Source organism: Pelophylax lessonae (assembly GCF_965119305.1).
Source record: "Pelophylax lessonae genome assembly, chromosome: 7".
Classification (NCBI taxonomy): domain Eukaryota; kingdom Metazoa; phylum Chordata; class Amphibia; order Anura; family Ranidae; genus Pelophylax; species Pelophylax lessonae.
The window spans coordinates 124,950,417-124,977,815 of record NC_138774.1 but is presented as its reverse complement, the minus strand read 5'-3'; the positions used below and the strand labels follow the sequence as shown (position 1 = coordinate 124,977,815).

At 45.0% G+C, this 27,399-nt stretch overlaps 1 protein-coding gene across 1 annotated transcript in view; it reads right to left on the bottom strand.

Moving 5' to 3' along the window:
• LOC309559567 (transmembrane 9 superfamily member 2-like) overlaps positions 1-27,399 on the bottom strand; it is a 132,250-nt gene that overhangs the window by 19,693 nt on the left and 85,158 nt on the right. The window contains exons 9-13 of the mRNA XM_082262876.1: positions 26,617-26,725; positions 22,693-22,825; positions 20,615-20,734; positions 15,765-15,822; positions 7,337-7,496 (exon numbers count right to left, since the gene is read on the bottom strand). Coding sequence (XP_082119002.1) covers positions 7,337-7,496; positions 15,765-15,822; positions 20,615-20,734; positions 22,693-22,825; positions 26,617-26,725 — 580 coding nt within the window. The remainder of the gene's footprint in view (positions 1-7,336; positions 7,497-15,764; positions 15,823-20,614; positions 20,735-22,692; positions 22,826-26,616; positions 26,726-27,399) is intronic.

The window sequence follows — 27,399 nt, the reverse complement described above, 5'->3', positions numbered from 1 at the left end:
TGGGGCCACAAGAATGACCGGAACTTCTGAAGGTTCGGAATCCAACAGAACTCGCTCAGAGATCACAGAGTGATCTCCAAAGTGTCCATCAGTGCAGTCGGAGACTCTGGATGATCTTCTTCTACGAGCAGATACCGTAGTACCGCGATCCCCCACTGACACAACAATGCTAGTACTGGGGCCAACACTGTGTGAAGACCAGAGGAGGCGAGACCAAAGGTAAACGCCTTTGATAATGCTCCTCGCCCATGGCAAAGCGGAGGAAGCGCTGGTGACCGGCACATATTGGAATGTGACGGTAAGCATCACCGAAGTCAATAGAAGGGAGAAAATCCCCCAGATGTATGGACGCCACTACTGTGCGGATTGACTCCATTCGGAACTTCTGTACCCGCACAAGCGCCTTGAGGTCCAGAAGTGGACGTACCTTGCCTTCCTTCCAGGGAACTGTAAACAGGTTTGAGTAAAACCCCTGAAAAAATTCAGAAGCCGGAACAATCACTCCATGAAGTAACAAGGCTTGCACTTCTCCAAAAGGGACTCCGTAAGCCATCTGGGACAAGTGCAGGTTGGAAGAACCTGTAGCTGGACCGAATTACTTCGTGGACCAATTTGACCTGTACCAGAGAGGTCCAAGGATTCAGAAAACCCTGAAGACATTCCCCCACCCCAGATAGGGGTGAGGGTGCCCCTTTATGCAGAGAAAGCCTTGTTCGCATGTCTGGAAGAGTCCCTCGTGGCTTCCCAGACCAGGTCCTCTTGGAACCTCCGGGGGAGGCCCTGAAGGACTTTTATCCCTTGAGGGACGAAAAAAGCCCCTTATGAGTCGAGAATGGCCCAGGTCTACTAATGATGTCATTAAAGAAAGCTCCAAGCAGGCGATCCCCCACAAAGGCGAGATAAGGCCTTCTAAGAAGTCTGGTCTGCAGACCAGCATTGTCAGCCAGATAAGATGCTGAAGGACCACTGCTGATACAGACAGCCTAAACTCAAAAGGGGCATCCAAAGAGGCATCACAGATAAACAGTAGCCCCTGGGTCAACTGATCCACCAGCTCTGCAAAAGCAGGGGGAAGCAGTTTCCCCTCCAGGTCCCAGCATAAACGTTTAGCCCAATCATCAGATTGCGACACCAGGGCAATAGTAAATACCAGCCTAAGCCGAACTAGCCATAGTGAAAACATATGGCAGGCCAGAGTCTCTGCTCTCCTATCAACCAGATCTTTAAAGGCCAAGGACTCCTCAAACGGAGGGTAAGAGAGCTTTATTTAACCTGGAAACTGTTGAGTCCACTACAGGTGGGACCGTCCACTTTTTAAGCAGGGAATCCTTATAAGGATATCACATAGCAAAACACTTAGGGTGCATTTTGGAAAACCCCACTGTTATGTGACAATATTGTCAAAGCAAGTGGGAAAGAAGAACACCCCCGCCACAGTGGAAGACCTGTGGTACCAAAAGGGACCGGGCAGTATCCTGATTGTCCCGCAGAGTTATATGCTAAAGTCACCCTGAAAAACATAATTAGGGGAGGGCCGCCGAATGCGATCCCGCAAGGGGGGGGACGCCAACCCAGGGTCCACGAATGGACTGCTTACTGGACCCCGCAAAAATCAAGGTGGGCCCCTCCATATAGCCCCGCACAATAGGAAATAGCCCCCTTAAAAGAGGGCCGCCTGCCATGACGTGGACGCTCAAGCAGAGTATCCTGATGGTCCCGCAGCACTAAGAGAGGTGGGTGCCCTCCACAATAATGGTGGCATGGTTGACATAAAAGATTAAACCGCCCCCACAGCGCCACACCCCCAAAGGAGGTGCCAAGCTGGTCGCATGGCCTAGTAGGCCTGAGCCACTAATTCAGGGAGTCCTTGGATCTCCGACTCAAACTAATCAGACTGTCCAGGGATAAAGGGATCCTTGTCCCATTTGTCAAGGATCTCCCGTTGCAAAAGTTTTGTGTGGGCCTGAGCATATGGTACGGCCTTGAAGGAGGACACCATCAAGCCCAGCACCCGGACATTAGCCAGATCACACGTCTGATGAGCACACTTACCACTGACGCTCTGGCCGTGAGCGGAAGAACGTCCAGGTTAGCATTACATACAAATTGCAGAGTCTGCGATAATTGGTCAGCAAGTTCCAGGGCAGATGACGGTAACAGGGTTACCGTCAGTGCCTCTCTCAGAGCCTTTACCCATTCAAACATAGTCTGAGAGACTAGAATGGTAGTCAGGGCAGGCCTGAGAGTAGATCCCACTACCGTATACAGGTGTCGGGATAAGACCTCAATACATCTGTCAACCGGATCAGGGAGAGATGAGGATTCTGCCACCGGTAAAACCTTGGCCTTGTGAATACCACATATCTGGGGGTCCACCTGAGGGGGGGCCGTCCATTTGTGTAAGATTTCTTCCTCAAAGGGGTAGCGTCTAGCCAAACGTTTTGGAATTGCAAGCGTGCGATTAGGTCGCCGCCATTGTTTCTCCACCAAAGCAGACAAAAGACTTCGGGACAAGGGAAAACCTTGGATGATTTCTTTGTCCTTAGGGATCCAAAGGATACCAAGGCTCCTTGTGAATTTAGAAATCGCATCCGTGATTTTTAGGGTGTCCCTCACTGAGGATACCAAAGCATCTACCAGCGTCTTTTCCTGTGCAAAGGCGGGTGTGGAAACATCCTCTTCCGCTTCAGAAAAGCCTGAATGTGGGGACGCATCCTCCAAAAGGGGGTCTGCGTCACCGGCGACCATATTGGCCTCAAAATCTGAGGTCTGCGATGAGACAGGCGAGGGCCGAGGGCGTTTCTTAGTAGATGCTGCTGCAAAAACGTTGTCCATTTTTCTGGACATTTCTTACATCACAGACAATAAAGTCACATCATCAGCATCAGAAGTGGGCCCCAATGATACATCGACGGTCGCAGACAAACTTGGGGAATCCATGTTTGACATATGGACAAACAGTAGGATTGCACAGTATGAATGTAAAGAGCAGACAGGGAAACGGGGCAACACCAGAACCTGCACTGGAAGGGGTTAAACAGAAGCTTCTCCTGAAAACAGGAGCAATGGCCTAAGAGGGAGTAATCTGCGCCCAATCGCCAAACATTAAACGGCCCTGAGGCTAAGTGAGGTTACAAGGGCACCATAGGTCCCAGCAAGTCCGCCGCTACCAGTGTGCACTGTGCCTTTAAGAGGCGATCGCGATGCACGCAGCGCTACTCCGGGGGATAATCCTAAGCCCCCTAAAGGCCTGAAACCCCTCTGAAGATGAAAAGGTGAAGGCCAGGGTAATTAAACTCCTCAGCATGGCCAAGAGAACGTAAAAGGAAACGCCCCCACCCACAAGAGCCAGAAGCTCCTTGCTGTTTTGTCTCCGGCTCCAGCAAAATGGCCACCGGCATTACAGTGATAGGGATACCCAGGCAGGCTGCTGAGGCCTGTTAAGGCTGCAGGCCACAGCAAAATGGCGGCTTCTCGCCGATGAGCACGTGACCTCTGGCCTAGTGAGACCTACCCTAGTAACAGGCCTGGGGGCCCAGGTGGGGGTCATCCTAGTGGATGAACCCCCCGCCAAGGTAGCTGTATGAGGCGCAACCATGTACCCCCTTCCGAGGCCTCCCCCCCCCCCCCCCCCACTGTCCACTACCCGGTATAGCACCTGAGGTGACTTCCATAGGGGACCCCCCGCTAAAAGTGTCCTGGGGGTCCAGAGCCCAGGGTAGGGAGAGGTCAGAGTAGGAGGGGGAAGGTCCCAGGTGACCCCTCATAGTGGGCGAAGGGTGGTAGGAGGTATGGGTACCCGAGGGTCCTACTCACCTATGGAGGAGCCCACATCCACCCCAGATGAAACAAACAAAGATAAAATTCCCAGTTCAATTTGCCAACCAGTCTGCTTACCAACCAAATTGGCCTGTCTAACAGTTTGCGTCAATACAGGGGTTTAGTTAGCACACATTTGCAAACGCATGTGAAAGCTGCAGGGCCACGTAAAGGCTCCCTGTTACCTGCAGTCCTAACTCTAATGAATTTTAAAGAGTCTCCACAGTGGGAGCACATGCAAGCTAATGGATAGATAGGGGGCAGGTGAGCCTGGAGGTGGCCCATCCCTCCTGAAAGGTAATTGGGGGCATAATGGGAGCCCAGCTGATAGTATTACAGCAAAGGCACCCAGTATGTCCACTCACCAGTACACATATACAACAAAGAAAATGGCCTCTGCCCCCATCTATAACTGGCCTTAATAGCAAAGAACACATGGAAGGGCAACGCACTTCTAACTAAACCCCTGTATTGACGCAAACTGTTAGACAGGCCAATTTGGTTGGTAAGCAGACTGGTTGGCAAATTGAACTGGGAATTTTATCTTTGTTTGTTTCATGTGCGTTGCCCTTCCATGTGTTCTTTGCTATTAAGGCCAGTTATAGGTGGGGGCAGAGGCCATTTTCTTTGTTGTATATGTGTACTGGTGAGTGGACATACTGGGTGCCTTTGCTGTAATACTATCAGCTGGGCTCCCATTATGCCCCCAATTACCTTTCAGGAGGGATGGGCCACCTCCAGGCTCACCTGCCCCCTATCTATCCATTAGCTTGCATGTGCTCCCACTGTGGAGACTCTTTAAAATTCATTAGAGTTAGGACTGCAGGTAACAGGGAGCCTTGACGTGGCCCTGCAGCTTTCACATGCGTTTGCAAATGTGTGCTAACTAAACCCCTGTATTGACGCAAACTGTCAGACAGGCCAATTTGGTTGGTAAGCAGACTGGTTGGCAAATTGAACTGGGAATTTTATCTTTGTTTGTTTCATGTGCGTTGCCCTTCCATGTGTTCTTTGCTATTAAGGCCAGTTATAGGTGGGGGCAGAGGCCATTTTCTTTGTTGTATATGTGTACTGGTGAGTGGACATACTGGGTGCCTTTGCTGTAATACTATCAGCTGGGCTCCCATTATGCCCCCAATTACCTTTCAGGAGGGATGGGCCACCTCCAGGCTCACCTGCCCCCTATCTATCCATCAGCTTGCATGTGCTCCCACTGTGGAGACTCTTTAAAATTCATTAGAGTTAGGACTGCAGGTAACAGGGAGCCTTGACGTGGCCCTGCAGCTTTCACATGCGTTTGCAAATGTGTGCTAACTAAACCCCTGTATTGACGCAAACTGTTAGACAGGCCAATTTGGTTGGTAAGCAGACTGGTTGGCAAATTGAACTGGGAATTTTATCTTTGTTTGTATCATGTGCGTTGCCCTTCCATGTGTTCTTTGCTATTAAGGCCAGTTATAGGTGGGGGCAGAGGCCATTTTCTTTGTTGTATATGTGTACTGGTGAGTGGACATACTGGGTGCCTTTGCTGTAATACTATCAGCTGGGCTCCCATTATGCCCCCAATTACCTTTCAGGAGGGATGGGCCACCTCCAGGCTCACCTGCCCCCTATCTATCTATTAGCTTGCATGTGCTCCCACTGTGGAGACTCTTTAAAATTCATTAGAGTTAGGACTGCAGGTAACAGGGAGCCTTGACGTGGCCCTGCAGCTTTCACATGCGTTTGCAAATGTGTGCCAACTAAACCCCTGTATTGACGCAAACTGTTAGACAGGCCAATTTGGTTGGTAAGCAGACTGGTTGGCAAATTGAACTGGGAATTTTATCTTTGTTTGTTTCATGTGCGTTGCCCTTCCATGTGTTCTTTGCTATTAAGGTCAGTTATAGGTGGGGGCAGAGGCCATTTTCTTTGTTGTATATGTGTACTGGTGAGTGGACATACTGGGTGCCTTTGCTGTAATACTATCAGCTGGGCTCCCATTATGCCCCCAATTACCTTTCAGGAGGGATGGGCCACCTCCAGGCTCACCTGCCCCCTATCTATCCATTAGCTTGCATGTGCTCCCACTGTGGAGACTCTTTAAAATTCATTAGAGTTAGGACTGCAGGTAACAGGGAGCCTTGACGTGGCCCTGCAGCTTTCACATGCGTTTGCAAATGTGTGCTAACTAAACCCCTGTATTGACGCAAACTGTTAGACAGGCCAATTTGGTTGGTAAGCAGACTGGTTGGCAAATTGAACTGGGAATTTTATCTTTGTTTGTTTCATGTGCGTTGCCCTTCCATGTGTTCTTTGCTATTAAGGCCAGTTATAGGTGGGGGCAGAGGCCATTTTCTTTGTTTCACATCCACCCCAGGCCCGCTAATCAGACGGGGGGACTGTACTTACCGGACTACGCTGCTGAGGGTGGGCATCCATCCTGACGGACTGCCTCTGCACCGCAGTGAGGGCGCTGTCGGCCAAGGGGCACACTGCAACACTGACATGCCAGGTGTGCGTGTCCCGGCGGGGTGTTTCACCCTCAGGCCAGTCCCCGTCCGTGGGACTATAGTCGCTATGGAGACCCTGCGCGGAGCTACGGTCTGCAAGCGTTCGCTGGCACAAACTGGGAGACCGTAAGGCTCTCATATAGCCAGTCCGAAACCCAGCCGGCATTCCAAAGGAACTGGAGTCAGCAGCAACAAAAAATAAATAAAAAAAGGTTCCCTTTAAGACATTTAAAACAGATCTAGGACAAAAAGGTCCCAGCAGGGAGCTCTTTGGCCACTCCTAAGACCAGGCAGCTAAAACTGAAGATGCAACGGTGAGGCCAGGAGTAATAACCCAGGGGCCCCGCCCCCCTGGGCATGTCAAAGCCTTTGGCTCTACCTAGTTACTCCTAGTGGGATGGGCTTATTACCCATCCGTCTATGATTTAAAGCAGCAGCTACATCCGTCGGTGGACAAAAGAGAAATCTATCTAAAAGGAAAAAAATTGCAAGGACCAGAGGTCCCAACAAGGGACTAGGTCCTTCTCCTGACTAGGCAGAAAAAAAACTGAGTGCCTATAGCCTAGTGTGGGTGTATACCCCCTGGGACTGCAAATAGGCGCAGTCAAGCTTTTTCCTACCTAGTGTCCTACTCCTGTAGGGGGGTAGTATAACCCAATGGTTAAGAAAAAACAGGAGCTGTGTCTGTCAATGAACAAAAGAGAAATAGACATTTCTCCTGTCTGCAGAACTAAAGTGATTGGTTGGGTTCACAACAACAATTGTATCAGGTAATATATTGTTTTACACAACACCTTGTATAAAAGTCCCATGTCATGCATGATACTTTTTTTCCCCCATGCCTTTGTTATTCACAGGATCATTAGGTGAAAATAAATGTAAATAGGCATGAAAAAGGAAAACAAATGCATCCACTACACTAAAGACTGATAACCAATAAAATGTAGCTTATTTTTTTGTTTTCAGATTTAGATACGCTTTAATAATGTGTCAGAAAAACTGGATTATTCTCTTCTGGTACTTACTCTCTCTTTAAATCCGAAGTATGCTCCTAGGAATGTTAAGGGAACAGAAATTCCAAACCACATTGCCAGGATAGCCACAAGCGTCCCAAAGGGGATTGCAGCTGAAGATCCTTTAACCCATAAAATTACATTCATGATGAAGAAATCAGCAAAAATAATTCTGTGGAAAAAAAAAAAAAAAAAAGAAGAATTGACGTTAAATTACTACCAATTGTATTACATAGATATAGTAGTAGCTTTAGCAAGGTGGCCCTCTGGTGGTCAAATGTAGTAAACAGATGTCCATGCATATTCTTTATAATAAGCATTAATAAAGTTTTGTTATATAGGATGCTCCTGAATACAAATCCAATTTTTGACTTCTTAAATAAATGTAAGAAACGCAATAAGTCAATCAAAAATGCAATCCTTAAAATGATCCTACACACAAATATATATTTCCTAGGCATGACAGAAGTGGACCCATTCTTTACATAATTCTTCAATATTATAAAAAAGAATCATGGTTTTAAGATTTTAAAAATGCATTAACATTGCAAGCTACCATCAACCACAAATTTCTTAAACAGAGGGGGAAAAAAAAGTTCATCTCTCCTGAAACCACGGCAATAGCACTTCATTTTTAGATCAACTTCCCCTGCCTGAATGATTAGGAATTTTTAAAGCAGACGTATGGGCAAAGCTTTTTTGGCTCTACTTCTCCAGTGTGTCATAGGAGTACACCACTTAGTTTTGCACTCCTGTGCCCAGATTCATCCGGCAGTAGGCTAAAACTCGCTGTCGGCTGACGTCACAGAGCCAGTCCAGGCTCTGCAAGGATCCGAACAATGTTGGAATCCACCCAGATGCCTGATCAGCAGTTGGCTTAGCCTTCCAGCGTACCACTGAGAACCTAAACCAGTCGCTCTGGCCCCCTCCACACCACAGCCTGGCGCTCCAGTGAGCGCTGGAGGGGCACAACACAGACCGTTATCACCCTGTGTTCAAAGCGGACCTGAGAACTGAGCGATCAGCGGTCATTAATGGCTCAGTTCTCTGTGTAGAGCTGATGGGAGGGAAGTTGCAGTATCAGATCGATGGTATTTTTAAAAAGAAAAATAATTTTTTTTACACTGGCACTTTTATTTTAAGCCTTGATATTATGTGACTGGTTGCTGGAGGGAGCCCCATTTTTTTTTTTTCAGCAAAAAGCAAACCACCAGCAAAATACTATTACCTTAGAACATGTTGTTTGATTTTTCAAAAATACTTACTTGAGTTCTGCTTTAAGTAGACTAGTAGTGGTAGTACTAAAATGTATGTACTTTTTGCTACATAAAACAGAAGCCGATTTATGTCTTTTGTGACCCCAGTGGTGAAGTATTTGCATTAATATCTGTGGCAACCAATGTAACCTAGGTAGAAAGCTTTCTTTAAGCTTCCCTCAACTGAACTCCACAGCCCATCCCATATATCTTCTAAAAGAATACAGGAAAGGAAAATAGTATTTTTATACTTTCCATAAAATCCATTTCTCTGAGTTTGACGGACACAGCACTCTGTAAATCATCAACTAGTGGGTTACATTACCTCCTTCAGGATTAGGAGTAGGCAGAACAAAAAAACACCTGGCTATGACCATGGGCCGTCCTCAGCTGGTATATAACCCCCCTCTCTGCTCTAGGTAATCAGTGTAGTAGCAAGCAGTATTAGAAGTATCAGAACTCCATAGAGGGGTGAGTGTACTTGCCTTCAAATGGATTTGAAGGCAAGTACAATATAATTTTCTCTTTCATTCATCAACGGACACAGCGCTCCATAAATCATAACTAGTGGGAAGTCCAAAAGCAGTGCCAAAAGCAAAATAACCAAAGGGTAAACATAAGAGTCCTTAACCAGGACACAGGAGCCTTAACCGTGTCACAGGAGCCCCGTCTGAAAAATAAAAGTTTAAAGGAAAAACAACGCCTCAAGAGGGAACACCCCTCTTAAACAGCAGCCTGCAAAACGTTGCGGCCAAAAGAAGCATCCGCAGATGTCAAAGTATCTACCTTATAGATTTTTGTAAAGGTATGCACGGACGACCAAGTGGCCGCCTTGCAAACTTGCAATTTTGAAGCCTGATGACAGAAGGCCCAAGAAGCACTCAGCGCCTGAGAAGAATGCACCATGACAGGGAAAAGGTGGAATCTGACCTTTAATGGAATAGGCTGGAGTCACCATCTGTCTGATCCATTTGGAGATGGTAGCCAAAGAAGCAGCCAGCCCTTTTCTTGGTCTAGCCGTACCCACAAAAAGCGAGTCTGACCTCCGAAAGGACTGCCAGATACGCCCGAATCGCACAAACCACATCCAAGGTATGCAAAGCAAATTCCTTGGGATGAGCCGGCTTGGGACACAAGGAAGGCAACACAATGTCCTCATTCAAATGGAAGTCAGAGACAACTTTGGGAAGGAATGATAGACAGGGACGAAGAACCACTTTATCCCTATGGACCACCAAATAGGGACTGCGACAGGATAATGCCACCAACTCCAATACCCTGCAGGCCGAGGTAATAGCCACCAAGAATGCCCCCTTCTGGGATAATGTAGGCAAGGAAACCTCCCGAATATTCTCAAATGGAGGTTTCTGGAAAATCGAAAGCACAAAATTAAAAAATTCCATTGCGGCAAAAGAGACAGTACAGATGGAGCCACATGTCGAACCCCCTGAATGAAGGTACGAACTAAAGAGTGCGTGGCTAGGGGGTCGCTGAAAGAAGACCCCCTAGCCACGCCAGATCTGAGAGGGAGCCCCCAAGGGACATTTACAGCAACCAGGTTGATTGGAAGATCCTTGCTCTTGATTCCTCACAGGAACTGCGGAAGAAGCCTTAGCCGAGGATGAGCCGGGCATTACCGTGGCCCTTGGATGCCTGCGGCATCTGTCAGAGAACTTCGGTATCCTCCTGTGGAGGCGAACCTGCTAAAGGAGCTGCATGTAAGACTGTACAAACTGAACTTTCTTGAAGGTGGATACCGCCAGACTCAAAACCTGTATGCAGAATGGGAGAGAGAAAACTATCTGTGAGACAGCAGCCAGTGAATCATGGCCTATGGTCCCTGAAGCATATGCAGAGGAAAGACCACCCTGGTCAGAAATGGAATCAGACCTAGGTAAATCAATTCCCTGGACAGGGATAAGGGGTCCTTATAGGTAGTTCAGACTTCACCTGAACCTTTGCAGAAATTAAATCCGCCCAAGGAGACTCGGGACTTAAGAAAACCTGAAAAGGACAAGCTTTGTCCACCCTTCTGGGTACCCCCAAAAGAAACATTTTGCGGATCTCCTTGACGCTCACCAAAGTAGTCCACAGGGCTGGAAACCAGCGAAGATGTCCCTACCCCCCCCCCAACCAATAATGGGTGAGGGCAGACCTTTACGCTGAAGGAGTCTTGTCTGCTGGTCCGGGGACGCTAGCTCTAGGCTTACCAGACCAAGATTGCTTATAAATTCCCGGGGAAGATTTAAAAGATCTTTTTCCCTTATTCTCCATCCCAGAAGCACAAAATAATTTTCTATGGGCTGAGGAGGGGGGACCCCGTCTGCAGCGAGGCTCCTTTCCTTGAGTGTGGCAGAAAGGTACTCTTCCCTCCCATGATACCCTTAATGATGTCATCCAGGGTAGCCCCAAACAAGCGATTGCCTTGATAGGGTTAGATCAATGAGAGCTTTCTTAGAGGTCTGGTCCGCAGACCAATTCTTAAGCCACAGCACGCGCCTAATCACCACCGCTAAAACAGAAAGTTTGGACAGCAAAGGAGCTGTATCCAAAGCTGCATCACAAATAAACTGCAGCCCATGGACCAATTGGTCCGCTAAATCAACATAAGCAGCGGGTACCTGCTCACCCCCCAGGTCCTGGCGCAAAAGCTTGGCCCATTCAGTTAGGGTCTGAGACGCCAGGGCTGAGGCAAAGACTGGCAGGAATGCCGAACCAGCCATAGTAAACATGCTGCGTGCCACAGCCTCTATTTTCTTGTTAGCCAGGTCTCACTGGTGGAATAGTTCACTTTTTTAAAAGTAACTCCTCAAAAGGGTAACGTACAGCAAAACGTTTGGGGACCACAAAGGGTAAATTTGGATGTTTCAATCTTTACAGGAAAAACCTGTCAAAATAAGGCCCATAAGGAAACACCTTTGGAGTGCAATGCAACTTGTGCGTACCAAACGACACAGCAACATCTGTGGCTACATCCGCCGCATAATCCATCTTTAAAGTCTCACGTACTGTAGGGATAAGTGCGTCTACCAGCGGTTTTTCATTCGCTGCTGTGACCATGGAGGAATCATCCCCACTATCGGATAAATCAGACAGTGTGATCTTAAGTCCCCCTGCGTCCAAGGCGGCATCAGGCTCAGAATCAGATGAGACAGTAGGAGCAGGGGAAGGCAGGGGACATTTCCTCCTGGGCCTTTGCCCACACGCCACTTCCACCTGGGACACTAAGGACTGCAGGACCGCTGCAACCATGGGAAGCTGGGGTACTAAGGGACCTGCCACCTCCATCAGGGGGGTCAGTGGGGGGCGATGTGACCCTGAGGCTCCATAAAGGAAAGGAAGACCTTGCAGTACAAAAACGATCTTTTGGCACCACTAAAGGATCCCCCCTCAAGGCTCAGGGTACCTACCAGCAGAGAGAAATAACAGAGACCCCCAAAGACTCACCCTACCAACCGGAGGAGCGCAGAGAATTTGAACCCAGCATCATCATGGACGCTATCCTTGTTCATATGTCCCAGGCACAGGAAGAGGACAATAAGGAGAATGAAGAAGAGGAGGAGGAGCTTCTGCATTCCCCACGAGCCTTCAGTTGACTCCAGCATCTCCCAGACTAAGGGAAAATGGCCCCGTGACATCATCCGGCTACACAAACATGGCCGCCAACCGCAGACCAGCCAGACTAAGGGAAAATGGCCACCACTGGCTACAAACCCTGAAGCATGCTGCCAGGAGCTTTCCTGCACCCTCTGCAATGCAGCACCCTCTGCAAGGGGACCCCCCCGAAGGTAGGACACAGGTTTAAGGGAAACTCTGCTGTGCACTCTGTACCGGTCTCTGCACTGGGACCCCCCTGCACTATACCCACACTGCAAAGAGCAGGGAATGCACCTAGGGGGTCTCCTACACTGGGACACCTCCAGACTACCAGGAGGGGACACACACTATCCTAGAACCCTTACAGAGTGGGGATAGCGGGGGAGACTCCAGGGGTCACTGCTGCATTCTCTGCCCTAGGACCCCCACCAAACTCTAGGTCCAGATAGGGGGGAAAGGGAGTAGGGGAATCCCCACTCAGTGAGGGATTTAAGGATGGGAGGAGGGAACCTGCAGGCAGGTCTGAACGTCCCTGGAGGTTACCCGCGCGTAGTTGGTTGGAAATAAAGTTTGTTTCGTTAAAATCAAAAAATGTATTTACAAAGTGCAGTTTTTAAATAGTTCCTTCACTCCCATGGCTTCTTCAAGATGGCACATGGGTTTCAGTCTAATATGGTGGGTGGTTGCATCATTAAAGTGGAAGTAAACTCTGCCCATCAAAAGCTTCTTCTTAATAAAGACAGTACAGTAAGGCTTTAGAAACTATTCGGCATTAATGTTAAACCCCTTCATATGTCTCTTACTTGTTTTTTAGTGTTTTGTAAAATCTTCCTGTTTGTGAGAAGCCAGCGCCATGACAGAAAATATCTTCTGACTCTACTTTCACCCTTTCTTCTTGTCCCGGCTGTAATCTCGCACATGCTCAGTAATCACTTAGTCAAGCCTTGTTTTAGTGGCATTTACTATGGCAACCGTGTCGGCTCTCAGCTCCTGTTTGCTGTACTGTGCGGCTGACATTTACACCCCCTGTGACGTTGCGAGTCACATGGGGTGTTTCAGGAACTTGTGAAAGGGAAATATCGTGGTATCTCAGTCCAGTGCCGTAGAGGGGAAATGTCAGAGCCACGGCATATAATGAAAGGACTTACGACCCGATGAGCGTGCCGTAAACAGAGGAATATCTGCGCATGCGTCGGTGACGTCAGGAAAAGAAAAAGGACAGATTACAAGAGAAGGAGAAGGTTAGAATGATTTTACACAATGTGATTAGTAAAGAGCTTATCAGAGATTTATATGATGGAAAGTTATCATGGAGAGATTACAACCTCTTTAATATGAGTGGATACACATGGGATAATGCTCCTATCATTTCTAGCAACCTGGTGACCACATATGCACATTAATGCATGTCCATTGCTGACCCCTCAATCCAACCCATGCACAGTAGTGGAGACTGATGAAAGCAATATGGGGGCAGTAACAGATTATCAAAGGTCATTACCACGCTTGCACTAAATACGGTCACTATATTGCCAGGACTATAACCTTGTGTCAGTGCTTTTTTTGGTTTCCTGGCTCCGGGAATGATTAACATATAGATTATCTGACACCTGACTTGGTTTGAGCGCTGTACTATGTTCATGGTTTTGAATGACTGGTGTCAGCTCATGCTGACTAAGAAGAGAGGAAGGAAAACTTCAGATTTTTACATTCTACCTTTCAGAATTTCTCTCACAGGAAGAATATCCTGCTTGAAGGTTTGGACCTCAAAATGACTGCAATCAAGTGCAAGAGTGCAGTATCTTAAAACGTTTGTTACCCCAACAATTTATATTCTCTTTGCATTGCTTCCTTTATGTGAAATCCCTGTTGTTCCTGCTAGTCCCCTTGCTTTCCTAGCAAAAATGTACCACACTAAGCACGAGAGCAAACCGTGGTCAGTTCTCTAGCTATGCTGGGACCTCTTAACGGTCAGATTTGTCCTGGCACACCACCGCTGCACAGCCATTCACTGAAAAGCTCAGTCTGTTGCTGTTTCTCCTCCCCCCAGGTCTTATGCAGCTGAGAACAGATGGAATGGGATCACTTATAAAAAAGGGAAAAAATGTATTTATAATTTTTTTTTTTTTTATTTATACAAGAATGTTTTGCCTTTTATTTCTATTTTAAAACGAAATAGGTTGTTTTACCGGGTGATTATTTACAATCACTTTAAGTTCACCACACAACTTAGAATCTCCAGAGATACCAATAAGACAAGGCCCTGTCTGACGGGATAAAATTAATTGTATAGTTTAGGTAGGTCCTCATTTTAAATAGTTTTGATGAACTGGTTGATTCTAAGGTCAGATTGTAATATGTAAGCTTATCGAACGGAGACATGCCAGTTATTCGTTAATAAGAAAAGTTATTGATTACATTGCTTATATCATAATCTGCCAATGGGTGAGAGTCTGGTCAGTCACACTTACAGGCAATGTAATTAGTGAAAGAACTTTACGGAGGAAAGTACAGGAAGGGACGTCTATCCGTCAGATCATCATCCTGGAGACCTAATTTGTTAACCTTCAGAGCGCCAGAAATTCAGCAGTAAGAAAGGACAGGGCAGCCTTGCAAAGAAGAGGTCTACAGAACCCCGCAGCCTGCACATTGCGGGATATACTTTAATACAGGAAAGTAATGTAACTAAAGCTATTTTTTTTTTAACTAAACCTCAGCTTTTACTGCAGTGGAGAAAAAAACATGTCTTCTGCCCTACTACTAGACTGGACTGTGTTGGTGTGTCTGCTTAAAATTACCCAAATCTTCACTACTAAAGCAGATTGTCTACATTTGTTTATTTTACCACAATAGGTCTTAGAGTCCATTCACACTGCTGCGACTTGTGAGGCTTGACATAACAAATCCTATGTAAATGAATGAGAGCCGTCTTAATATGCACTACTGAAGTCGCTCCAACTTCAGAAAAGGGTCCTGTACTACTTTGAGGCGACTTGTATCCGACTTGTGCCAATAGACTTTAATGGGAGTCGCCTCCAAGTCAGATCCTTATCTTATTTGAAGCGACTTGTTATCAGACTTTCCAGGAAGAAGAAAGATTAGCCAGGCATTCCCCACATTGCAGCCATGCCTACAGTTCCTATATAGTTACACATCCCATGAGGCATTGTAAAACTCTGACATTCACAGACATGACTAGGCATGATGGGAATTGTAGTTCCTGAACAGCTTGAGGGCCATAGTTTGAAGACCCCTGCTATATACACCATTATCTCTGCCTGGTCTGTGTGAGTGGCACTGGTGGACACTGATACGTGGCACTGGTGGGCAATGAGGAAATGAGTAAAAAAAAAAAAAAAAAAACAGAAAAGGGGAATTAGGTCACAACACATCATATTCTGATTGGCCAAATACAAAGTCGTCTGTCATATAAGTCGTGCAAAATAATTCACAAGTCGCGCTGAAGTCGCGGTAAAAAGTCGCTCCGACATGAGGCGACTTATGGTCGCGGCAGTGTGAATCGGCTCTTAAAGAACAGTTATACCTTTTAATCATAGCATGTTAATAATAAACACACGGGAACTTACCCTGGACACAATAGGGCTGTCAGTAGCACATTGGATTTCCATCGCTCGCCTCCAAAAGCTAAAAAGAAATTGGAGTACAGTGAAAGAAAATGAGTGTAAACTTGCTTGCTACATACATATGAAACACTGAAATAAATTGCTTTTGCAATCTTTTCACTGACACGAAGCGCTGCCATAGGCTATAATGGACAGCTTGTTAGGCTGTTAATTACAAAATACAGCCTGCCCCCAGCCAACCCACCTCCCTGTCATTGCTGACAGTGTAGGTCCACTAGCAGTGGAGAGTGTCAGTGTGTGAAAGAAGCCTACACGCATGCCTACATTTTACCTCGTTTGAACCATTGCAGCATTTATGTAAAACCCCTGCATTTGGGGCTGATTGGAGGTCTGAAGGTGCAAGCATTGGGGTAATCTGAGGTCTGAAGGTGTATGAGTTATTATACAACTAATGTAGCAATACAATGTGCTAATGTTTATTGGCTATTGTTGTCTAAGGCTTGTAAAATTGAGACTTAATTTTGAAAATGTGAATTTTTGATCTAGCTGTAAATTCATTTTCTTAGTGTATATCACAGGACCCAGGGTACTTCATTTTCATGGCTACTTGGGTTATGCTGCAACTTTTAGGTGAACAGACACAAACCATAAAAACAAAAAAAAACAAAAAAAGAGCAGAAAATCCCCGCTATGGCGTAACCCCTCCCAACTCAGCTAAGCCTCCGTTTTGCAGAAACGAGGAACACAGATAAAAAAACAGAAGGGATCCCTGTATTGTGTGATGTACTTCAAGAAAAGGACTCTACAGGTAAACCAAAATCCCAAGTTTCTTAAAATGGTACATTCCAGGACACAAGGTACCTTATGACTACTTAAGATGTCCAAGACTACTTAACATGAGGGGTGGTTAATACCACAACATAGCCAAAATGTCCAAAAACCAAAAAACTCACTACAATGCAGTCTACAAGACCTTTCCCCCCTGGCATCCGCAGAGGCGTGAACATCTACCTGGTAGACGTGTGAAGTGAGGACCAGGGGGCAGCCTTAGAAACTTGAGTAACAGAAGCTTGATGCTGAATAGCTCAGGAAGTACAGATGAATCCACCTAAAATAGTGGACCAAGAAGAACCCTAGGGGAGAACAAGGACCCAGACTGTCAAAACGGAGCTGTGACCTCTGATAAAATTTGAACAGCTCAACCAACATCCAAAGTGTGAAGCACCTCCTCCCTAATAAGCATAGGGCTAGACAAAAAGAATCACAACAAAATGTCCTAATTCAGGTGGAAAAAGAAAATCAACTTGGTAAAAACGAAAAAGTATATATATGACCAGCACACCACAAATCTTTGAGATAGTGACCAAAGGTTTATTCAGATTATCGTATCACAGCGGTAGGGTGCCAAATTTGAGAGCTTAGCAAACTCCCACCACAGTCATTACAGGTTGCAGAGCTGCTCCTACCAGAGAGAACGGGTGCCTTAAAGAGGGCTTACAGCCTCCTATTTCTGGCATCTTTGGAAACCGGAACCTCATCTCCTGGGATCCATTGGGGTCTAATTAAAGTAGGAAATAGCTAAATCAGCAGCTGGAGAATCCAATTATTCCTCCATGGGGTGCATGTGAGTGAAACATACTCACTTCCTGCAAGTGAGGGTGTATAGGAAAAGATTTGAGATGTTTAAGAGGCCACCAGGACCCAAATTCAGTGACTTTTGAAGAAAAGGAACCTGGAAGTGACCACTTTAATTTAGTACGCACCATGTTCATCAGAAAGCCCCCTCTAGTCTATTATGTCCGAGACAGCCTTGGACCTTGAAATTCCTCTTGAGAGGACTCATCTACAGAGGACTCTCGATACTCTACAACAGGGGTAATTATTCTTCCAGCGGAGGTACAAATTTCATGTTTGTGCTAGGACTTCGATATTTTTTGATAGACCTATAATGACTAAAACCTGAGAAATGTACAATTTCCATAGCATTTTAACAATATTTATTGTCCATTTTCAGTTACGACATTAAGCATGTAGACAGTTTGAACTTGGATGGCTTTACAACTGTTCTTGTATTTGTATGGAATCCACACAACTATCTTTAAACAGAAACAACTTGTAAGACAAATAACTCTTTAATAAAATAAAGTAGGCCAATTACATGCCCCCCCCCCCCCTAAAAGAGGTGCAGAAGAGAAGAGCACCCAACCTTGCGACCAGGTGTTTTGTGCGAACCGCATAAAAGGAACTGAAGGATTGTGGCACTGAAAAAGTGGAAAATACCAAATGACAGGGATTCAGAGCTAACCTGACCCTTTGAGGAGGCCATGCCGAGACAGCTGTATAGGGGGGTCTTCCCTATCTGATGGAGGAATTGGGGAGCTCACCCCATCATCCTTCCCCCACTCCTCTGCCAGCATCTTACCATAGCTTGTAACCCTATTTGGGAGCAGATGAGAGGAGTGTTCACCAAGGCCAGAAACCTAAGTGGCCACTCATCCCCAAGCAACAAGTGTCCAAAGACTTGCAGAGACCTGGCATTGCTGCACTGCAGAAGTTGCAGGAGCTATTGATCGCAGAGGTTTCCAACCCCAGGGGAACTTGAAAATGGTGCCCGCACACAGACATTGTTACACCTGGTCCCCCCCCTTTAAACACTGCTCTAGTCCTGCACAGTAACCCACCTGCAGTGCCCCAGAGCACCAAGGTAACCGCCTCATTTTCCACCAGAGGCACTCACCAGCCTTTGCCACAGGGCCAAAAGGGAAAGTATTCATCCCTCATGGCTGGCGTGCCCCACATAATCTTAGGGACTCGACTCCTCCCTAGGGAATCACTGCCCTTGATCTGCACAGCACCTTGCCAGGGAGGTCACCAGGAACATAGTACCTCCAAGAGATTGCTGTCCACAGGATCTGGCACTAAACATGAACATTACAGGTCATCCCCACTCTTGTATGTGGGGTGCAGTTTCAGTCTGCCTTGACCTTGAGCCATAGTCGGCCAAACTGGACAATGTCTTTCCCTTGCCCAGCAGGGGTATACAAAATAGCCATAAATTAGGGGACCGACACCCACTAAAATAAAACTTCGGTGACACTAGCTTAAAAACTGAGGTTTAGCTGAACTGGGAGGGGTTCTGCCTGTATGGGGAATTCCTGCCTTTTTACTGACCAGTGTTCATTCAACTGAAGGTGGCAAATAGTTATGGATATGGAGTACCCTGTGATGTACAATTAGGAAAGATCACCAACTTTTGGTATAAGCAAACAAGAGATATAGCTGCACAGTCACAAGTCACCCCTAATTAAGGCTCCATTCACACCTGAGCGTAGCGATTTAATGGTGTTTTTCGGACATTTTTTTAAAGCGTCTTTGCAGCTTTTTACAAGCATTTTTAAAGCGTTTAAGCAGTGTTTTACAGCTTCAGGCATTTTTGTTTAGCCAATAGAAAGCACTAGGGGGAGAGGAAATTAGGGGTGGAGAGCTGCTATATGAGCAGAAAACGCTCATAAAACACTCAAGTGTTTCTATTGAAGTCTATGGGGCCAAAAACACGTGTAATCTGCCAAAAAAAAGTCAAATCTACTTTTTTGAGCTACAGACATTTGCTTCAGGCGACAGAACACTCAGAGATGAACAGGGGGCCATTGAAATGAATGGGATTTCTTAGCAGATGTGAATGGTGTCTCAGCAGAGAAATCATAAAAGCAAAAAAGCAAGAACAAAGGTTTCTGGAGTTTGATGGGTCTGTTCAAGAGTGTAACAAAAGCAAGTCAAGACCAGTTTACAGTTTCTCACAGATATAAGCTCAGAGTTACAGGCAAAGTAGCAGGGTTCTAGAGTTACAGAAAACAGGCACAAGGTCTGTAAGGTAAGAGTGGTTGTTCCTTTCACTGTTGCCTAGCACTATCAGAAATACTTTGCAAGCTTTGCAAACTTTTTACCTAAAGTGGCAGAAATAATTTTTGACAGCATACTGTAACTAAACTACTTCATCACTTCCAGAGTTGCCTAGTATAAAGTAAAAAATTACAAGCATGCTTACAGGCCTAATAGCACATACAATATAATAAAAACATTACTTGATAACATTAACTGTAAGTTTACAAGTTTTAATTGATGGGATTCAGCAGACTACAGCAAAATCCTGTTCTTTGATTCATCAAGTGCAGCTCAATACACCAGGAAATCTTTTCTTGCAATTTTATCATGGATAAAATGATGGTGATAAATATTCTAGCTGCTGCTGTTATCACCATCAAAGTTTTTTTTTTTAGTATTCCCAGCAAACAGGTGAATGCAGTTGCTACTACTTATAGCATGGCCCATCAATTCAGTGTGCAGGTGCTACTTTATTCAGCAGCTTTATTTAAGGCTCCTTTCACACTATCCGTCCGTCGGACGGATTCTGTTTTTCTCAGTGGGGGATCGAGGCGCTGATCCCCCGCTGAGCAGCAGGAGGACAGCTGTGTCTCCGCGCTGTGTGCGGAGACACAGCTGTCAGTTCCCCATGCATCTCTATGGGGGAAATCGGATGGGAACGGACCGTCGGTCCGTTCTCATCCGATCCGATCCGCTGGACAGATGGAAAATAGGGTTTCCATCCGTCCAGATTTGACGGATCAGGTCGGATGTCAGCGGACATGTCTCCGCTGCCATCCGATGCCCCATAGGAATGCATGGGGGGACCGTTCAGATCCGCCAAAAAAACGGACAGGCGGATCTGAACGGTCCGCCTGTGTGAAAGGGGCCTAAGAGTTATCAGCTCGCTATGTAGGATAACACAGAAATTCCTGAAAACTAACCTCACAAAAACTACTTACATCTACTATCGCATCCAAAACATTACTTACTCTTGTACATCCGAGCAGATACATAGCCAGCTGGTGTTCCCAGTAAGACCCACAATACAACTGCACATGTCATCAGTGCTCCTCGGTTAGCAGGTGATAAGAATCCAAGGCATGCCAAGACTTAAGAGAACAAAATCCCAACGTTAGATTATACACATTGAGTAAAGAGAATAAAAAAAAAAAAAAAAAAATCAGTTTAATAAAAAATCCCAGTTCCTGAACCAAGTAAAACCAGTGATTTAATCCCCTTTATGAAAGCACCAGTATGTACCTAAAGTGGTTCTAAATCCCTAAGGTTTTTCACCTTAATGCAAAAACCTTCTGTTCTGCAGAATCCCCCCCCCCCCCCACTATACTTACCTGAGCCTGATCTGATCGAGCGATGTGCATGAGAGCAGTGGCTCTCACTGCTGTCTCCCTCCCCCCTGGGCATATTGACGGCAGTGGGAGCTACAGGCTCCCGCTGCTGTCAATCAAATGCTTTGCCGAGCAAGTGGGGAGTGGGGCCAAGCTGCCCACTTTGTGCCAATAGACGCAGACAGGGCGGCTAGGGGGCGAGCATGCACTGGTGCCCCCATGGAAAGCAGCTTTTCATGGGGGCACTTGCCAAAGAGGAGGAGCCTGGAGCGCTGACGGGTGACATCAGAAAAAGAGGATCGGGGCTGCTCTGTGCAGAACCATCGCATACAGCAGGTAAGTATGACATGTTTATTTTAATTTTAAAAAAAAATCGCTTTAAAGGCCTAGTTGACAGAAGGTTCCTTTGCCCCGCAGCAGCTGTCACACTTAAATTGGAAATAGATTTGTAAAAGAGTAAACTAAAAGTCCCATCTGCCATCGTGGCAGATGAACTTGTAGTTTACACTGGACTACGAGTGTCGTATTCAGTGCTCTCTTAATCCATTGACACTTCCTCCTGCTCTCAAACTGAAAGCCCATACAGAGTTACAAGCAGAAAGCTGGAGGAAGAGGCTGCATGAGCCTGACAATCCCCTGATCACAGTTGCAATGCTTTGCAGGCTCCTGTAAATATAAAAAAATAAATAAATGCAGATTGTTTTTCCCTGCAAAAATGTGATTTTATTATTTATTTTTAAAAGGTGTAACCTAGCCATTAAATTGATTGTAAACAATCACATTGTAAAACAACCCATTCAGTTTAAAATTGAAATGAAAGGAAAAAGATTTGTGTATAAATATAAAGAAACAATTATAAATACCTTTTTTTATTTCCTTTTTTATAATTGATCACATTCCCTCTGTTCTCAGCTGCATAAGAGCTGGAGGGAGGAGAAGCAGCAGCACTCTGAACTTTCCAGTGAATGGCTGTGCAGGGGGGGGGGGTGTTAGAACAAGTCTGATCATTGGAGAAGCATAGCTAGAGAACGAATCACGATGTGTTCTCCTGCTTAGTGTGGTCAGTTTTTAATAGGAAAGCAGAGGGACTGGCAGGAACACCAGGGATTTCACACAAAGGAAGCAATACAAAGAGATCAGGATACTTTTTCATTTAAGTACCTGGTACAGCAGGTACATATCAGGAATAGGAAATGCTGGGGTAACAAACACTTTAAAATATGTGGTTAAGTGGGCAAAAATGGGGAGATTACATTGCATTTGTGTATCATTTTAGTGTACTTTTTACTGAAAATATAGACTATGTACGATTTCATACATTTCATACAGTCACACAAATATCATGTAACATGCAAAATTGTGACTTTATTGTACTGGTCTTTTGCTCTTAGAAAATATATAGTATTGCTTTTATTATAGTCAGTGTTGAAGTCTATACTGTGCATTTTGGAATTTGTTTAGAAATGTAGAAAATCAGGTTTAAAAAGCCTACTAATGCTATTTATTACACGGAGTATGATATTCAGTTTACAAAGCTTGCTGGCCCAGCAAAGGTGAGCCGATTTACGATATTTGCTTGCCTGGGTAAACCGAATAATGCTGGCCATACTCGCAACAATATATGCCTGCCTCATAGCTTCAAATGACACATTAAATGTTTAATGCTTTATACTGCTTTGGTGAGTAAAAGACAAGTCAAGCACTACTACATATATACTTACATAGTGTAATGAATGTCATAATAAAAATTTGTGTTCCTTGTCCCAGAAATATAGAAAGAAGCATTCCTTTCTTGGGAGGTCTGAATATATCACCATGTACTAGTTTCCAACCAAATTCCTCTTGTGCATCTTCCTGGGGGAGAAAATTTTAAAAAAGAAAAAAAACGGTAAAGTCATATGTAATGCCTACTTGGCCAAGAAACATTCCATCTTGTCTACCCCTTCAATTAAATTGAATTTAAATTGTGATGAGCTAGTCAACATTGCCCAGTGCAGTCCCAACCCAAAGACAAGGCATCCAATTGTGGTGGTGTGCTCTGAAAAAAGAGCTGCATGCCATCTTTTTTTCCATTCAGGTTGTGTCAGAAACCACTGTATCCTAATGCTGGCTATACACTACACAAAACATCATTCAAAATCATTTTAGAATACTAAACATTCAGCCATCATGTAATGAATGAATTTTAATCAATAAATCATTGAATGGACATACAGTATATGTTTTGTAACATATACCTAGTGCAAACAGTTTGGACGAGAAACACATTAACCTTTCAATTTATCGTTCGTAAGAAATTTTCCAAACCTTTTTTTTGGCTCAAAAACGTCACAACCGATTACCAATTTGTGCCCATTAACAGGCAGAAAAAACGAACAAACTGTCCAAATGGCAGATTTTCATATAGTGTATGGCCAGCATAACACCACTGTGTGACTGGAACTTAAGGTGATTGTAAAGTCTCATTTTTTTTCTATTAAAGCGGTTGTAAATAAAAAAACCCCTGCAAGACAAAGGCATAATGAGCTAGTATGCATCGCATACTAGCTCATTATGAAATACTTACCTTAAAACGAAGCCCCGACACGGACGCCCGGACACCGCTGTGGGAGCTGTTATGCTCCCTCAGGGTCTCTTCCGGGTTCGGCGGCTCTGGCATTGTGAGTGGCCAGAGCCGCGATGACGTCACTCCCGCGCTTTCCGGCAGGTAGCCGGCAAGGAACTCTGAAGGTCCGCCGGACCTTCAGAGCGCATGTGCCGCTAGCGTCAGCATGCAGGGAAAATATCACGGTTTAGGAGATATTAATTGTACCCTACAGGTAAGCCTTATTATAGGCTTACCTGTAGGTAAAAGTAACAAAAATTGAGTATACTACCGCTTTAAAATAATAAACATGTTATACTTCCCTCCTCCGTGCAGTGGTTTTTCCCAGGGCAGCCCCGATCCTCTTCTTCTCTTTCCTTCTTCCATTTTTATTATGTGATTATACCACTGCACTAATTATTTACCTTGCTTTGTACACAGGAACATCAACCTGCCTTTCTAGTGCAACTATGGTCTTTAACGTTTGTTGTAATGATTTATGGCCAAGTCCCAAATACAGAGATTTGTCTTGAACTAATCTGCAATTTTGCCCCGTTTTTTCTGAGATTAACATTACAGTTTCCCATTTTTTCTAGACATACAATCTCTGGTTCTTAGCCATTTAACAAATAGATTACTTTTTTACATGGCTTTATATTTTTGTCGAGCTTGTGTTGCAGAGATCTATTATTTTCTGCATTGCTACGGGAATAGCCCAGCACAGCAAAGCGGACGCCACCTAGTGGCGCCCGCAAATTGTGGCAACAGCCTGCAACACCTGGCTCACTTGTTGAGCCTATCGGCGCTTGCCTAACAGACCCCGCCTGGCAGCCTCACGCTGGCGGAAGTCTGCACCGTGTCGGTGGGACGCACAGGCCAGCGTCACTTCCGCCGGATCATTTCCGGCGGCGGTGACTTGACATCACTTCCGCCGGATCTTTTCCGGCTGGGGGTGATGCTGGCCTGCGTGACCCAGGAAATCCTTTAGGCAACCAGCTGGACGGCTATTGCGATCAGCTGATTGTTCACCTCCCTATATATTACACATGTCCGGCATCGGACTTATAAGCTCCTTTGCCGAACATGGAATAACACCTACTCTGCCACTGGAACCATCTATTGCTGAGTTTGGACTCTGAAGGTATTGTTACGTTCTAGGCGCTTGTATTTTTGTATCCTTGATGGCTCTACTGCTCCCACTTATCTGCATATTTACCCATTGTTAAGGTTCTTTATGCTCAATTTTTTGCTACCTACTCTGATAGTCACTCAATGGAGGCTGACTTCACATTGTCTTACAATTAGAGATCTCATATATAATGGGTTACTGTTTTCTTTTTCTTTTTTTACTTTTTTTCATTAAATGTGAGAGCATTTGAGCCATTTAGGATCATCCCCTCACCCCAGAGAACCCACCATTACTCGTTTCTGGAGGCTCTCTGGAGTGGTTAGTCTTTTCACCCCTCTTTTTTTACATCCTTACCTTTGCACATGATATATATCATGAACCTTCCCCCTTTTTTCTGGCTTCTTGTCCAGCAGGATTGCCACTTCTGGGATTTCAGCTATTCCCACCCAGACTCATGCAAGTGTCTGGTAGCAAGCAATCTCGACCAAATCTAAACTCTACAAATCAAAATCTTATGTTGCATGAAGCAAAATCTACTACTTCCAAACGGCACACCATAGATCTATATCGGCACCGTTGATGTCCTGTTTTTAGCCTCGCAGGCAGGCATTCTTCCTTCAACCATTACAGTGAACTATGTAAGTGTTTTTTTCTGATTTCATCTTTTTTGTCAACTAGATTGGATATGCAATACCTATAATATGTGTATATATATCAATTATTTACAGACCACCCTCCCAGGGCACCCCTGAAGGAGTGTATCTCCGAAACGCGTCTGGTGTATACCCGGGGGTTCTATGGTGGATGTTCAATCTTGTAATGTGACGTATGAATTTGCTTGCCCTTGTTTTTATCTTTTTGTATAAACAATTTCAATAAAGTGATATTTTTTTATTCATACCTATGTGCAATTTCTGAATTATAAGTGCCTAAAAAGTCCCACCCACAGGGGAACCAACCGATTTTTTGATTCTATATTCGGGATGTGGCACTCATGGGATCACTCCACATGAACTACCAATGTACGATCCTCTTCTTCTCGGGTGTCTGGCTGGAACTCCTGGCCCTTCCCTCTTGTGGAGCGCCCCCACAGCAAGCAGCTTGCTATGGGGGCATCAGAGCCGAGCTGCAGCTCTGCGTATCCATTCAGACACAGAGCTGCCGTTCGGCCCCGCTCCCTCTTTCCCCTGAATGGCTGAGTTTGAGTGACAGCAAGGAGCCAATGGCGCAGCTGCTGTGTCACAGCCAATCAGGAGAGAGAATCCTTGACAACTGAAGCACTCATGGATATTGCTGAATAGACAGGGGGGGGCTCAGGTAAGTATTAGGGGGGACTGCTGCACACAGAAGGCTTTTTATCTTAATGCATAGGATGTGTTAAGATAAAAAACCTTCTGACTTTACATCCCCAATGAAATGTTGTTTCATTATGGTCTAACAAAAAAAAAAGGGTAAACATTGTGATTCCCTAGGAATGTAGCTATGTCCTCCCAGCACACACAATTTAAGTGTGGCGGCTACTGGTGTTAATAGTCCTTGTTTGGTAACAAAAACACAGTTTGTCTTTAAGAAAAAAAAATAAAAAATTTTCCTGCTAAATTCTAATGCATTTTCCTGCATGTCACTTCTGCAGAGGAATGAAAGAAAAAAACATGCACGTTTTACAGGGTAAATTACATATGCAACTACACTAACACATTTTTTTTTTCTAGAAAAGGGAGCATAAAAAAACCAAGTTCTAGCTAAAAAATAAATTATATTGCATACAAAGCTCTTGAATCTGCACATATTATGAGTTTAAAACAAATAAAGCACACTGTCAAAATGCAAAAGTAAGATTAACCCTTATAAAGAAGTCATTAACCCAAAATTAAAAACGCATGCGGTTTCCATGCTCAAAAATCAAAGTAAAGGCTTGTGTGGAATACTCACAGAAGAATCTATCTGGTTGTATCTGGCTATGTCCTTGTGAAGTGTACGAAGCATGATCATAGCTACCATCCCAGAAAGGAAGAGGACAATTACCAGGGAATTCATTATACTGAAAGACAAATAGCATACAGTAAGAGGCCAACAATACCATTACCAACAGACATTGATTATACAGAAAAAAATGGATAATCTTTTTAAATTATCAACAACTGCCTACACATCTACTCGTCAAATTTTCTATAATTACCTAATTTGCTTACCTTACATAGCCACAATTAATTATTATGGTCTTAAAGGATAAGTTCACTTAAAAAAAAAAAAAAAAATTTGTGCATTTAAAAAAATTTGTGCATTTAATATATATATTTATTTTTTTTTTTTTTTTTTACTTGGAGCCTGGAAACCATTGCACCTGCGATCAGCAGATGGCAGGTGCCATGCAGGACTCCTGCAGACTTCTCAGTGTATCTGTCTGCTCGCACATCGTACGGGCATGTAGATACACATTGACAGGAAGAATAAAAATCAATGTTAGTATAGCAATCTCCCCTGCTGAGCTATTGAGTTCTGATAGGAGGGGAAGGTAGGGGATGCTGCCCCCCCCCCCCCACCCCCCTGTTAGAACACTCCCGGTCAGAGCTCTCAGACGACTTCCGCTGGACCAGCTGCCGTACACATGGGCCAAATGTCAGCCGGTTTCTATTGAACTGCCTGATATTCGGCCCATGTGTACTAGGCTTAATTTTATTTAGTTGTGGGGAAAACATACAGTTGTGCTCAAAA